This window comes from Silurus aristotelis, assembly GCF_946808225.1.
Source record: "Silurus aristotelis genome assembly, chromosome: 1".
Lineage (NCBI taxonomy): Eukaryota > Metazoa > Chordata > Actinopteri > Siluriformes > Siluridae > Silurus > Silurus aristotelis.
In genome coordinates, this window is record NC_139574.1 from 3,477,933 (window position 1) to 3,494,727 (window position 16,795).

The 16,795-nt window shown below is 44.2% G+C and overlaps 1 protein-coding gene across 1 annotated transcript in view; it reads right to left on the reverse strand.

Annotated features, from left to right (window-relative positions):
• Positions 1-1,354, reverse strand: part of olfm3a (olfactomedin 3a) — a 52,459-nt gene extending 51,105 nt beyond the window's left edge. The window contains exon 1 of the mRNA XM_083547251.1: positions 968-1,354. Coding sequence (XP_083403377.1) covers positions 968-1,036 — 69 coding nt within the window. The 5' untranslated portion in view covers positions 1,037-1,354. The remainder of the gene's footprint in view (positions 1-967) is intronic.
• Between the last annotated feature and the right edge of the window lie 15,441 nt (positions 1,355-16,795).

The following is a 16,795-nucleotide window of genomic DNA, read 5'->3' on the forward strand; positions in this document are numbered from 1 at the left end:
GAGACGCTGAGGTGTTTTGTTTTGAGGAGCGGTGAGGGAGAAGTGTTTATAGCTGCTATAACATGGAGCTAAAGAGCAGAATATTATAAGAGCCGCATATTGGAAACTTTTGCCTTCTGAAAAATTTGAAATATTTCTTTCCTCTACTAATCGTTAAGACTGTATGGAGAATTTGGGTGAAATACTTTAAAATCAATAACAAAATCAATTAAAATATAAACAGATTTTGAATGCGAGATGATTTTTGTGAATGAAATGATGTCTAAAAAATATTTCTCCTGCAAGAGTTATTGGGGAATATGTGCACTGTGTGTGTGTGTGTGTGTGTGTGTGTGTGTGTGTGTGTGTCAGCATGTCGACCTCCTATAACGTGAATAGGAGCAACAGTTTGCGTGTGTGTGTGGCCGCGCTCGCGCGTCCGCCGGTCTCTAGTGACACTGCATTTTCCACCTCATTCTTTTTTTTTTCCTTTCCTTGCAAACGCTCGCGCACCTCTGCGCAACAATCAGACCTGCAGTGTGAATCTGTCTCCACGCACGCACACACACGCACGCACACGCACGCGCAAGTCACGAGGTCACCGTTTGCTCCACTATTGACCTTTTTTTTTTTCTTTTTTTTTTTTTTTTTTTTTGAGTCAAACTTTAAAGCCGACCGTCGCGCGCGTGCACGTGCACGTTGCAGCCCCGCTGTGTAACAAGGCTTAAGAGAGGCATACGGAGCGCGCGCGTGCGCCTTCTTGTTCTTCACGTGCAGTCGCGGAATTCGCGCAAAGTTCGCCAGATGCATTTGTGAGATAAAAACGGTGCATCCTAATAAAAAAAAAAAACAACCATTATCATCATCCAGAAATCATACAGCGTATAGCCCGGGTCACGTGACACTCTCGTGTAAAAGACTCCTCGACTGTAAAAGAAAGCGCGCACACAGAAAGGTAATAAACGCGTTAACGGAGGCACGCGCTCACCATAGAGGGACACCATCCGTACACGACGAGGAGGAGGACAGGAGTCGGGACGCCGAGCAGCGCGCGCATCCTGCCCCGAGTCTCGGTCCTCCGCTTCTGCCTCCTTTCCTGGGGGTTCTTGCTCCGGTGTAGCACGGGGTGTGTGTGTGTGTGTGTGTGTGTGTGTGTGTTGGTGCAGGTCGGTGTGCGTGGCGCGCGCAAAACGGACCGCACTGACGGGAGCGGCGGCGATGGGGGCGTCTCGCGCGCTGAGAGACGAACGCGCTCTCCCGATCGGAGCGATGGCGCCGACCGGACAGGAGGGAGGTGGAGGTGGAGAGAGAGAAGTCGGAGGAGGAGGAGGTAGAGAAAGAGGAGGAGTGGATGCACGCGAATTGATTACCGAGTGGGTTAGCGCGCGCGTTCTCTGTGTCTCTCCCAGTGCACCTGATGATTATGATGATTAGCCAATCGCGTGCCAGCAGGGCAAAGCAAACATCAAACAAATAAACAAACAAAGAAATAATATTAAATCAGTAAGGTGATGTTCAGAGCAAAGTTTAGAAGGTAAATTCATCCATCCATCCATCCATACATCAATCAATCAAATAATCGAGGTGATGTTTAGATCAAAGTTCAGAATGAGGATGGGGGGGTTTGACCTTTTGATTATGGCATGATTCCATTGCTGGATGGAGTGTTTCTGGAGTGAAAGCTCCCCTGCTATAGAGCTCCAACCCTAGTGAACATAATGTGTGAACACTGACTGAACCCCAGGCCTCCTCACCTTCTCACCTACATCAGTACCTGACTTTACCAACACCCTTGTGGCTAAATAAGCACAAATCTTCACAACATCTAGTGGAACATCTTCCCAAAAGGTTCATATAAGAGCAGATAGAGATTCAGTGTTGAATGGGATGATCAAAAAGAAGGACATACCAATCTTATAGTCAGGTGTCCACCAACTTGTGTGCACTCCATCAGTATACTGTAATATTAACTGGTTTTAGTGGTGTAACAGAAGTTCTTCAGAAGTTCCTCAGACCAAAAATAGCCCCGGTTTCAGGTTTCTATGGTCAAAAGTAGGTCAAAAGTATTGGGACACTTGACTTTTCCAGCCGTATGTGGTTCCGTGCTTCATTCTTAAATGAATTCTGCCTCGTTTCAGAGGAATGAGTCGAAATCTAATTACACTCTGTAGACAACATTTTGTGGACACCTGACCATAAGATATTTATGTGCCCATTCCACACTGAGTCTCCATTCTTCACTCAACAAGATGTGTCTTCTGTGGAGATTTGTGCTGATTCAGTCACAAGGGCTGTAAAGTCAGGTACTGATGTAGATGAAGGTGAGGAGGCCTGGGGTGCAGTCAGTGTGGAAAGTTCATCCTAGTAGGGTTGGAGCTCCTTAGCAGGAGATCATCTTGTCCTTGGGATTATTCTTGCCACCCTGCCTGCTCTGGAACCTGATCCTAAACCTGTTCCTGATCCCTGTTCTGCTCCGTTACTGGTTTAAACTCTGGACTGTTACTGGTTTGTGTTTTTGCTCTTCTCTTTATTGCTCAGTTGCCGCGCCTGAATTCTGGACTGCTTTTTTTTCGACCTGTATTTCCCCCCCTGCCTCTTTCTTATTAAAAACAGTTTTCTCCTGTTGCATCCTGCATTTGAGTCCTTCCACTCGGTCTCACCGTCTCTGACGCTTCCCATCTAACCCGTGGAAAACAGATCTTCAAGGAGCTGGATTTGTGCACAGGGTTCGCATAGTCATGCTGGAACAGGTTTTGGGTCTCCTAGTTCAAGTGAAGACAAAATCCTCGTACTTTATCTTGAGAAGGAACCGCACCGGTGGAGAAGTCCGCTGTCCCAGTACTTTTGGCTATAGCGTGTAAATGAAAGAGCGATGGAGGAAAAGGAAGAGGACAAGGTTTCGAGGCGTTCGCTGGTCTCACACTCCGGCATGATTAGCGAAAGCAAACAGTTTAACACCCACTCATGACAGACTATACATTATGCAGGAGGAGATATTAAAGGGCACATTACAATAAGACACACACACACACACACACACACACACACACACACACACACACACACACACACACACACACGAGAACATGAGCATGAATAAACCCTGGATGAAAAGCCTTACCAGTGAATATTCCCAGACGAGGCAGCTCATTGGTTATTGCGTGTTTTTTTGTGTGCGCACTGGATGTGTAATGAAGTCGATCAGCTGTGTGTGTGGCGTGAACACGGACGTCACGTGTTGCTAGAAAACAGTTGTAAAGGAAAGAGCAAATGACACGTCAATCTTATTAGTGTAGAGTTTTTAACATTTGAAAATTTTTACTTTGCAAATCTCATAAACCCATATTTTTGTACACAATAGAACATAAGTTTATGTCTGTTTAATGTTTAAACTAAGAATATTGTCAGGGACCCACCAGCCACACCTCACGCTCCTAGTAACTCCCCATCATACTGAATCCCCGCACCTGCACTCGTTACCACGCCACGTTACTTAAACTCCGCCCTTCCCTGGAGTCACTGTCCGTTCTACAGTTTAGGCTGGAGAACACTTACGGACTACTCTCCCTACGGATTCTCCATCATTGGGATTATTGCCTTTCCTAAGGATTTCGCGGATTCCACTGACGTTACCTTTCTAAGGGATTATCTGGATTTTCTGGATCTGTATGTACTTTATTGTTTGCTGTTTCCCCTTTTTTCCCATGTGTTTTATCAAAACCTCGTTCTGCTGAACTTCTGGCGAGTTCTTCCTGCCTGACAAATATGTGCCATTTTAAAGAAGAAAAAAGAGTCGTTTTTAATATGATAGCTGCAAAAAAGTCAGAACCTGGCCATGTTTACCACTGTGTAGCATCACGTCTTCTGTCTGTACACATCTGGGAAATGAGGAGACCAGTTGCTGAAGATTTGGAAAAGGATGATGTCCAATATGTGTCTGATACAAGATTCTAGCTGCTTAACAGTTCTGAGTTTCCTTTGTTGTGTTTTTCGTTTCATGCTACTGTACTGTATTGTGTTTCTATCCAATCAGATTTCATCCATCAATTACGTTTTTTCGCCATTAAAACCTGTGTTGAGACTTCAGAATTCAGCACTGCGAGTGCCTGTAGCTTCAAATCCGTAGCAACGATCAGATTTCGTGTCAGTGACACCGAGGCTATCTAGCAATTGTCGCAAACTGCAGAAGATCAGATATATCCATGTGGATTTAATAGCTGTTACATTGCACAACGGCTGACAAAGATCTGGGAGATACACTTACAAGGACGTTTACAAGATTTACAAGAAAAGCATGCTAATCACCTTCATTTCGAATGCAGGGCGATGTAATGAGGTGAATATCGATGCTTCTGCTGGAGATGATGTATGCAGGAGGTGCAGCTGTGGCTACAGTGAAAGGAGAGGTGTTGAATCGTGTGCATTGGGTTTCTGTAGACGTTTCCATATTCTATAATATCGATGGCTTCCGTAGACGTGGCGTCATGATGGTGTTAAGAGGTGAATCAGGCAGGACACCACTGAAGACCTGGGGGGGAATTCGTGTTTGAAGTCCCTGAGACTTGATGAGGAAGAGACCATGAGAGGAACCAGACTGAAAAGGAAACCTATTCTCATTTGGGTGGCACGAAATGTCCATTGTTGTTTCATCATTGTTGTTTACTGATAGAGGTGAATACAGAACTAAGCCTTTGTATTAGACTTTATATTAATTACAGCCCATCTTCATCTTCCTGGTTCTTGGGGTTACACAGTAACCTCATGAATGTTCAGACTGTTCATGTGAAAAACATCCTCAGCAATCAGGATGGATCTGGTAGGTTTGGTAGGAAAGGAAAAAAAAGGGAGTGGATCCAATAAGAAAAGGGCCACAAAAGCTTTATAGAAGTGTTATGACACATTATGGTGCTCAGCGTTTATCGACGTCCCTCATGGCCATCACGAAACGGATTTTTGCTCATCCTCTAAACTCACACACACACACACACACACACACACTCGTCGTCCTTCATTCTTGCAGAGCTTTCATGCCTTTCAGTCCATTCTTCGAGCCTGAATCGGAGCCAAATCGATTCTTTTGGTTCGTTTGCTATTCAGTTTGATTACGTTTCACAAAAGGAAGAGAGAAAAAGAAATGTCAGAGGGGCATGTAGAAGTAAAAACATCCTCAATTCCTCATCTCATTTATTCACTGAGCAGAAAGATCCGAGAATGAGAATCGCCATCTTTTCCCTTTTTTTTTCAATGAATGTTTCATTTCATTTAAGTGGTACAGCCAAAAGTATCTGAACCTTTTTTTTTCTTATGTAATGTTGTTCTTTCCCAAACTGTTACCACAAAGTTGGAGGAAAACAATTGTATGGATTCATTAGTTGAGCTAGAAGACCCAAACCTGTTCCAGTGCAAACCATGTGCACCAATCCACCACCATGGGATGGAAGTGTATGAAAGGTCTCCTGCTATAAAGCTCCAACCCTATTAGACGTATTGAATGTGAACGCTGACTGAAATCCAGGCCTTCACACCTCCTCACCTCCATCTACAAACACACATATCTAAATGAGCACAGATCTCTACAAGCACACTCGAAAAAAACTAGTGGAACATCATGAGGAAGCCTGAAATGATCAATATCGGCATGATATCTTGGAAAGTAGGACAGAAAACGCCGGTTTTATAAATGACGAGAAGATTACATTGTGTTTATTTTCTCCATTTTGTTCCACATCAATCTTCAGAACATGGGATTTTTCATGAGGTTGGTGTGTAACCACTAATAATCCTAATGATCATCATAAGTTTCTCGAACACCCCATGAGGTAATTTCATGCGGATCGAAACCTATAAAAACGCAGTTAGACAGCTCAGCTATTCAACCTACAAAGTCTTGGGTCCATTAAGAAGGTGAGTGAAGTGGATGTGATGCACATGAAGAACGGCATTCAGAGCCGTGCACAAAAACACAGACAGAGAGAGAAACCTCTCTTAAAGCTTTTAGCTAGCTCCACATGAGAGCTGGGTAAGTTTTAATTACAACGCTGGCTGTGTAATTAGCGGAGAGTGCCTTCGAGATCTGGTTCTGCTCATCATGTACGAACGCGCACAGGAAGTCAAGCTTGCTTTGAACGTCCTCACCGTTTTTTTCTTCTGTGCACATATTTATAAATCCATATCGGTTTTTTTTTTTTCCCGATGCAGTCACCCTTAGTGCGTCTTTTTCTTTAAGCGTGACCTTCCTTTTACAGTGACACCCTTTAAATACTTCTATTTTACATTCTCAGGTAGTACAATATATCTTTTCTATGAAAATCTTCCTTATAAATGCTCATCTTGCTCAAATTCTTCTCACACACTTCAGGTCTACAGATATCGCCATTCAAAAGCAACCTCCCTACAGTGCTAGGAATAATAAAAATAAAAAAACGCACCCTCTTGAGTAGTGTTTTCCAAATCCACTGGGTTCCGAGTTCCTTTCTACAGTAGTGCCCTTCAAAATAAACCCACTATAGAGCCTCTTTTGCACTTCCTTCATGCAGTACATGTATTCTTGCTAAGGGGTCTTCCCCCGGACACAAGGGGCCTTCAAAAATGATCTTTGTTTACACTAATTTCTAGGGTTAGGATTCCCACCATTTTTCCCTTCTGTAGAACGACTCCTTGCATGTACCTTTTTGTTTAGTTCTGTTCAAACCAACGGCAGCTTTGATTGTTCTTTTAGATGGGATAAAAATTTGCATAATTGCCTGCCCTTCAAAATACACTATATCCTGTCCAGGGTAGTATCCTTCCTGCAAGTTTCCCTTGACAGTAAAGTGCACTTTCCCTTTGTGTTCCCAAGTGCAAATTCTTTTTAGCAATTTTGTAACACGCCAACAGGGGGCAGCACAAGGATGCACGCACAGTCACAGGGAGCACCAACTATCATAAGTCGAAAGACATCATCCTGTGTACACCGGGAGCCGGAAGGAAGCAACTGGTGACTACATGAGTTACCACGTCTGCGATTTCATCCTGGCCAGGATGCTCCAAGATTACAATGCACCCTGTCACCGAGCTCTCCTCACACTTCAGTTTCTCGCTAGACGTGACCTGATCTCACTTTCACACCGACCCTACTCGCCAGATTTGGAACTTCACCATCCTCCAGAAGTGTCGCCGTTTTGACACCATTGCGTAGATCCAGCGCAAATAGCAGAAGGTGCTTGACATAGCTTTGAATAGGAGACTTCCAGGACATATTTCCAGAAGTGGCAGGAATGCTGGGAACATAGAAGGGGACTATTTTGAAGGTGATAGTGTTTAAACGTAGATAAATAAAATACTTTATAAATAAACAGAGCTAGACTTGTAATTGTACCTTTCTCACAGATGGCTCTACCGCAACGACTTTCTATGCCAAAAGCTTTCACCGTTTGCTTTCTCTGTGAACCACATTTGTCAGAGTCCACGATGAACGCCTACGATTTCCAATTTCTTCCCACATGAACTACAAACCTTACTTGACTTAATATTCAAGTTCAAAAGGCCACCCTCCAAATGGTTTCCTTTTAACTTCTTTCAGAAAAAAATTATCTTCACAAATGAACCTTTCTTCAAGTTTTCTTCGAACATGAACCCCTGTATTTCTTTCCATGCAGTGCCCTCCAATTGTACCCTTTCCTCAGGTTCCCTTTAGACTAGCCCCACTCATTTCCTATTCAGTCGTATGCTTTCTTAAATTCTGCTTTTACCACCTATTTATGCTCCTTTCAATCAAAATGATCCCAAATGTACTTTTCTTCCATTTTTATTAACAATTTTTTTAATATACCCTTCAAATACACCCTTGAGAAACCCTTGACATTAGGGCCCCCCAAATGCACCCGCTTCTGAGTTTGCTTTATACATTTGTGTCTTTCATAACTTCCTCTCATATAGCCCTAGCTTAAGTGTCTTCTATTGTAATCCTGTCAGATCTGTTTCTGCAACCAAACGCCTTTTGTTGGAGGTGGTAACTCAGTGGTAAAGCCATTGGACCGGTCACAAGTTCAAATCCCAGCACCACCATTCTGCCACTACTGGGACCTTGAGCAAGACCCTTAACTCTCAACTGCTCAGTTGTAGGTCGCTCTGGATAAGGTGTACCATAAATGTAAATGCCAGAATCCCAGACAACATCAGTACTCTAGAATCCAGATCAATTAGTTCCAAGTTCCTTTGTTCCTTAATTCAATCTCAGCTAAATGACAGACAACTTAAATACCCTGGACATTTACTCTCACAACAAAAAGTCTCACTTATAGTCTGTACTAGTTATCATTTTCGAGCCTATTTACTCCAGATCGGTTTTAATTACAATCTGTCTTGCTTCAATGATTTCTGTTTTTTTCCCCCGCCCTGGTTAAAAATGATCGCTGCACTCCTGACCTGCCATTGTTTTTGGCTATGTCTACACTAACCTGAAAACTATGTTTTCATCTAAATTGCTCCGGATCATTTTCTCCACCCTAGGATTTTTTTTTCAATCGTTGCTCATCCACATAAACATTAAAACATTTATATCAAGATGCTTCGATCTGCAGTATTTCCGCCTGCCATTTATTTGCCTTCCGGCTCTTTGAAGCGTTGCGCTAATGTCAAGGCGTCACACAGGAGTAAGTTGCGAAACCAAGAGAGAATATAGATTTGGAGACCAAACACATACACTGAAATTTCGGACCATTTTAAAAACCAGTATCATGCTGATGATGATGTTTCCCCCAACAAGTAAGGATGAGCTCACAAAACTCATATTAACCAAAAAAATTACAAAATCCCACACAAATTTTTTATTGTTGTATAAAAGTTAAGGACACTGTGCAAGACTCACTCTGGCAGCAGAACTAAAAGGGAGAACCAGAAGGTAACACAGACATGAGGGATCTCTGGAATAAGAGACGACCCACCACACCACCGTCAACAAACCTGAGTGAACGTGTGAGAGTGAGGGGACGACAGCATATAAATATCCCAGTACACCAAACACTCCATATCCATGATCCCTCCAGATCTGCGCCTTTACCTCACAAACACCTACTGACTAAAGACTTGTCTAAATAAATATGTTTTCAGGATTGAACACTGAGAGTGTGTTTGAGTCCAGAACACTGACTGGAAGGCTGTTCCATAACTGTGGGGTTTATAAGAGAAAGATCTGCCCCCTGCTGTAGTCTTCATTATTTGAGGTACCAAAAAATAGCCTGCAACTTTTGATCTAAGTAGGCATGGAGGATCATACTGGTACAGAAGTTCACTCAGATACTGTGGTGTGAGACCGTTAAGTGCTTTATACGTCAGTAGTAGTATTTTATAATCAGTGTGAGATGTAATTGGGAGCAGTGTAGATGATTAAAACAGGGCTGATGTGATTATATTTTTTAGATCTATTGAGGACTCTTGCTGCTGCATTCTGAACTAAATGAAGCTTATTTATGCACTTACTCCAACACCCAGACAGTAAAGCGTTACAGTGGTCTAATCTAGATGTAACAAAAGCATCAACTAGTTTTTCCTGCATCCTGTAACGACATCATATTTCTAATTTTAGCAATATTTCTAAGGTGAAAGAAGGCGATCCTGGTGATATTTTTCACGTGATCCTCAAAGGAAAGACTAGAGTCAATAATAACACCAAGGTCTTTGACTGCTGTACACACTGAGACAGAAACACCATCCAGAGATGCCACGTGATTGGAAAGTTTACTTCTAGCTGCATGTGGTCCTAGTAAAAGTACTTCCAGCTTATCCGAGTTGAGCAGAGGGAAGATATTAAGCATCCACGACATTTGGCAGATGCCCTCATCCAGAGTGCCTTACAACCAAGCACTTGAGGGTTAAGGGACCTTGTTCAAGGGCCCAGCAGTGGCCTTAACCACTGAGCTACCACCTCCCTAATGGGGTTCAAGTGCATACTAGAAAGAAAGAAAGAAAGAAAGAAAGAAAGAAAGAAAGAAAGAAAGAAAGAAAGAAAGAAGCTTCATGCTTGTGGCAAATTTATGAAACCAATTCAGCTAAGATGGTGAATGGCATTGAAATGTCATTTTGTTATACATTATAATTCTTAAGAAAGAAAGAACGAAAGAAAGAAAGAACGAAAGAAAGAAAGAAAGAAAGAAGCTTCATGCTTGTGGCAAATTCATGAAACCAATTCAGCTAAGATGGTGAATGGCATTGAAATGTCATTTTGTTATACATTATAATTCTTAAGAAAGAAAGAACGAAAGAAAGAAAGAACGAAAGAAAGAACGAAAGAAAGAAAGAAAGAGAAATAAAGAAAGAAAGTTTATACTTTACACATGTACATTACAACATTGGATCAGCGCGCAGAGTCAATCATGATAAAGAACCCCTGGAGCACAGAGGGTTAAGGGCCTTTCTCAGGGGCCCCAGGAGTGGCAGCTTGGCGATACCATGGCTTGAATCAACCCGACCTTCCGATCAGTTACCCAGAGCCTTAACCTTTGAGCTACAACTTCCCCTCACTGAATCTAATTTAAAATAAATTATAAACGCTATAATGAAGACATTGTAGTCACAATCAGAAAATATGTACATTTTCGAGTCGATTCCAAACAATTTCATTCGCATGTCATTTGTGTCCTGCTGCCTTCATTGTATTTCTGTTGCTGCTTATGCCCTTCAGACACACTCTCTCTTCAATTTCATTCTAAAAGCTCTTCAGCTAACAGCATCTTCATCAGGGAGGTTGCCTCCTGGGTGCACTTGCTGCCAAAACCTTCGGCTTTGTAAAGAAATCTGTCAGACATGATGAGTAACCCCAGAACACACACACACCCACACCCACACACACACACACACACACACACACACATACACACATACACACACACACACACACTTTGACTGAATACACCACCACCGAGGCCTCACACTGTTCTGCTCTCCACCTGCTGGTGTAAACAAACACATAGCTGCTAATCACGCTCACATCGCCTCTAGCATCCAACACACACACACACACACACACACACGCGCGCGCACATACACACACACACACACACGCGCACACACACACTCCCACTGAGGAGCAGTCATCAGTCATCACGCCAGACATTCTGGAAGCGTTTTACACCCCATGAAGTTAGGGAAACGCTCAGACAGATGGGGTTTCTCTGAAAGCGGGATCTGATGAGGTCAAATGAGAAACCCAAATACAAAGAGACGTTGCTATTCATGCTGAGTTAAAGAGATCTCACCACGTCGCTTTATTTTCCCCCACTGAAAGTTACTTCCGAACACTAACTCTGCTTCATAACACACCAGCATTGACTTCTTTTCAGAGCAACACCACTATTAAGTACTATTAAGTGATATATAATGATACTCACTAATAACTGTGGTGTGGTGAAACTGGTGCTGGTTTGATGTTGATATCGGGGATGATTTTGGTAATACTGGTGCTGGTAAGATATTAATACTTTGGATGGTATGATGGTTATACTGGGGTGGTATGATAGTGGTTCTGGCGCTATTAAGATTCAATCAATTCATGTCTAATATTTATGTTCAAGTATTGACTTTTGATTCTCTATGGGGTTCAGGTCTGATCAGTTTGCTGGCCAGTCAAAAACACCAACACCGTGGTCATTTAACCAACTTTTGGTGTTTTTGGCAGTGTGGGCAGGTGCCAAATCCTGATGGAAAATTAAATCAGCATCTCCATAAAGCTGGTCAGCTTTTTTGGTAAATGGGTGCACTGACTGGTTTTCAAAAAACACAGTGGACCAACACCAGCAGATGACATTGCACCCCAAATCATCAAGGACTGTGGAGACATTTTTTCCAAATAAAGAGTCCAGCTCTTCTCTTCAGCCCAGGTAATATGCCTCTGACATTGTCTGTGGTTCAGTAGTGGCTTAACACGAGGAATACAATGGGGTGTCACAAGGTTCAGTTTTAGGACCACTGCTTTTCACAATATACATGCTTCCCTTAATAAATATTATTAGAAGGCATGGGATTAGCTTCCATTGTTATGCTGATGATACCCAGCTATACATCTCATCGAAACCAGACAATACAGCTCAGCTCGGATAACTGAGTGTGTTAGAAAATTAAAAAATTGGATGACGCATAACTTGTTTTTTTATTCTGATAAGACGAAAATTTTGCTCATCGGCCGAAAAACCAGTATACAGAAGCTCCAGCATTTCAACCTGCATTTAGAAGGATGTTCTGTAACTTCTAGTTTAACAGTAAAAGACCTAGGATAAAAGACAAGTTACAGTTAGTCCAGAATGAGTTCTCACAAGGTCGAGGAAATATGATCACATAACCCCAATCTTATCGTCGACCTGTTAAGTTTCAAATCCACTGCAAACTATTCGCTACTACAGATGTACCAGCGCCAGCTAAATTCCACTTTGTGTAGAGTTTGGACATTGGACCTCTTTGAACATTTTTAGGCTCTGGCATGGAGAAGCTGGTGTTGGATCTATGATGAGCTCAGATGTTGAGCTATTTTCTGAGTTGTTTGAAAGCTCCTGGTTCCACAACATCAAATGACTGTATAAGACTGTAGAAAAAACATTACTCATAATCCTACAGTCCAGTGCTCATATTAGTTCTCACTCTCCAGTGTTCTGTATTGTTTAAAGACTATAATCACACTCTTGATATCACCCAAATGAGGATGGGTTCCCCTTTTGAGTCTGGTTCCTCTCAAAGTTTCTTGCTCATAATATCTAAGGGAGTTTCTTCTTGCCACAGTCGCCACGGCTGCTCATCAGGGGTAAATACACATCATTCACCTCAACTGTTAAATGTTGTGAAAGACGCTATAGAAATAAACTTGGCTTGAATACGAAAACTGTAACCAAATTCCTTGACATGTCTGTTTGTGGTGGCTCTTGATGACTTGACCCCAGCCTCAGTCCATTCCTTGTGAAGTTCACCCAAATTCTTTAATGGATTTTGCTTGATGAGCCTCTTGGTTGGCATCTTTTTCTTCCACACTTTTTCCTTCCACTCAAATTTCTGTTAACATGCTGGGAAACAGCACTCTGTCAACAGCAGCTTCTTCGGCAGTGAATGTTTGTGGCTTCCCCTCCTTGTGAAGGGTGTCAATGATTGTCTTCAACTATCAGATCAGCAGTCTTCCCCATGATTGTGTAGCCGAGTGAACCAAACTGAGAGACCATTTTGAAGGCTCAGGAAAGCTTTGCTGGTGTTTTGAGTTGATTAGCTGATTGGCATGTCACCATATTCAAATCTTTTGAGATGGTGAATTGGTGGGTTTTTGTTAAATATCAGCCAAAATCATCATCATCATCATCATCATGGCGGCACTGCAGTAGCTCGCAGCGGCCGCTCCGGACCCAAAATGGTGCTAACTTTATTTTGTAGCCCGCCCTACACAACACATGGACATCGGAGCAACTGGTGTCCCTGTGTACAACCCCAAAACATTGAAAGAACTCAGAAACAACCCAAACAACACCATTAATGATGACCTGCGGCAGAAGCTACGTGACCTCGGCGTGCTCCGAGAACCAGGCCTCCAGACCTCGGCATCGCCTGCGGCGGACTGACGGAGAAGGGGGAATCGGAAGCGCTGCGCGAGGAAGCAGAAACGCGGAAAGCGAGCGGGTGCTAATGCTAGGCTAAAAGCTAACCCTAGCCGGCCCGCTCTACCATCACTACTGCTGGCAAATGTCTGCTCCCTGGACAATAAATTAGACTACATCAGACTCCAACAAGCTACTCGGCGTGAGTACAGATACTGCTGCGTTTTTGTGTTTACTGAGATGTGGCTGAGTGACAGAGTTCCGGACGCCGCGATCCAGCTGGACGGGCTAGCCGCGTTTCCGACAGAAATGCAGCTCTGTGCGGTAAGACTCGCGGCGGCGGTCTGTGTGTTTACATCAACACAGAATGGTGTAAAAACTCTGTGCTTGTTTCTACCTACTGCTCATCGCTGCTGGAGTTTATTGTTGTGAGATGTAGACCTTTTTATTTACCACGGGAGTTCACCACCACTATTGTGCTCGGAGTGTAAATACAACCTAGTGCTAATGCTAAGGAAGCGCTCAGTGTACTCTACGGGACCATTAGCGAACTTCAAAACACACCCTGATGGATTGTTTATAATCACCGGAGATTTTAAATCATGCAAATCTCAAGACTGTGCTTCCCAAATTCTATCAGAATGTGGACTTTGCAACCAGAGGAGAAAACACGCTGGATGTTGTTTACACAAACATCCGGGGCGCATACCGGGCGAAGCCCCGCCCCCACCTCGGGTACTCAGACCACATCTCTGTTATGTTGATCCCAGCATACAGACCACTCAGCAGGCGTTCAAGACCAGCTCAAAAACAAGTGAGAACCTGGCCAGCAGGATCCATGTCTGCTCTTCAGGATTGTTTTAAATGCACTGGCTGGGACATGTTCAGGGAAGCTGCAACCAATGGCGATTTCATCAACTTGGAGGAGTACACGTCAACAGTGACCAGCTACATCGGCAAGTGCATTGATGACGTGACTATCTCCAAGACCGTCACTACACGCTCCAACCAGAAGCCATGGATGACCGCCAAGGTGCATGTGCTGCTAAAAACAAGAGACTCTGCCTTCAGAGCAGGGGACAAGACGGCCTTAAAAACATCAAGGGCCAAACTGTCCCGTGCTATCAGAGAGGCGAAGCGCGCACACGCCAAGAGAATCCATGGCCACTTTCAGGACAGCGGAGACACCCGGCGCATGTGGCAAGGCATCCAGGCGATCACGAATTACAAGACACCACCACCTGCTTGTGACCGTGAGACCTCCCTTCCAGATGCGCTGAACGACTTCTACGCCCGGTTCGAGGTGCAGAACAACGTGGTGGCGAGGAAGACCATCCCTCCTCCCAGTGACCAGGTGCTCTGTCTAACCACAGCTGAAGTGAGGAAAACTCTATGCAGAGTTAACCCACGGAAGTCTGCTGGACCTGACAACATTCCTGGCAAAGTGCTCAGCGAATGTGCAGAACAACTAGCAGATGTCTTCACTGACATCTTCAACATCTCCCTGAGCAGCGCCACTGTTCCTACGTGCCTCAAGAAGACGACCATCATTCCTGTGCCGAAGAAGTCTTCTGTCTCCTGCCTCAATGACTATCGTCCCGTTGCACTCACACCCATCATGATGAAGTGCTTCGAGAGGCTCGTCAAGAGGCACATAAAGACCCAGCTCCCACCCACACTGGACCCCATGCAGTTTGCGTATCGTCCAAACCGCTCCACGGATGATGCCATCTCCACAACCCTCCATCTGGCCCTCACCCATCTGGATAACAAGGACTCTTATGTAAGGATGCTGTTTATAGACTTCAGTTCAGCATTCAACACAATTATTCCTCAGCACCTGATCGAGAAGCTGAGCCTACTGGGCCTGAACACCTCCCTCTGCAACTGGATCCTGGACTTCCTGACTGAGAGACCTCAGTCAGTACGGATCGGGAACAGCATCTCCAGCACCACCACGCTGAGCACTGGAGCCCCTCAGGGCTGTGTGCTCAGTCCACTGCTGTTCACTCTGCTGACTCACCACTGTGCACCAACGCACAGCTTGAATCATATCATTAAGTTTGCTGATGACACGACCGTGGTGGGTCTAATCAGCAAGAACGACGAGTCAGCATACAGAGAGGAGGTGCAACGATTAACAGCCTGGTGTGGAGCTAACAACCTGTCTCTGAACGTGGACAAAACCACGTTCCAAAGGGATGGTTGTTGACTTCAGGAGAACACAGAGTGACCATTCTCCACTGATCATCGATGGATCTTCAGTGGAGATGGTCAAGAGCACCAAATTCCTTGGTGTTCATCTGGCGGACAACCTCACCTGGTCACTTAACACCAGCTCCATCACCAAAAAAGCCCAGCAGCGTCTCTACTTCCTGAGAAGGCTGAGGAAAGCTTATCTCCCTCCCCCCATCCTGACCATGTTCTACAGAGGGACCATCGAGAGCATCTTAAGCAGCTGCATCACTGCCTGGTTTGGGAACTGCACCATCTCGGATCGCAAGACCCTACAGAGGATAGTGAGGACAGCTGAGAAGATCATCGGAGTCTCTCTCCCCTCGATCATGGACATTTACACCACACGCTGCATCCGCAAAGCACACAGCATTGTGGATGACCACACACACCCGTCACACACACACTTCACCCTCCTACCATCAGGGAAACGGTTCCGAAGCATTCGGGCCGTCACATCAAGACTGTGCAACAGTTTTTTCCCGCAAGCCATCAGGCTCCTCAACAAACATCTGAACTGAACTCTCTCTCACACATACACACTTACACACACACACACACACACACACACACACACACACTTACACACAACTGTGTGACTGATCTGAACAACCGGACTCAACACACATCATACACTTCGCACACCCAGGTTTCAGTACCATTCACACTTTGCATTATCGCAAATTGTTTACATGCCGTTTGTTGCTTATCTTCCGGGACTTGCTCTTTTTGCACAATATTCTGTCCAAATCCTTTGGTCACTGTTTAGTTTATTTTGATTGCTGCTATTGTAGAATTGCACAATTCTGTTTACATTTCTCTGTTTACATTTTTCTGCTACTGTGCACCTTATTCTGTCACGACAGGTTTTACTGGCGGAGCTATTGCTGTTTTTATTTTTATATTTTGTGTATTGTGTATTGTCCTGCACTGTCCTGTGTTGTCTTGCACTGTCTTGTGTTGTCTTTTGCACTGTTTGCACCAGTTGCACACATGCACTTTATGTGGCGAGGATCTTAGTTCTCGGCCCTGTGCTC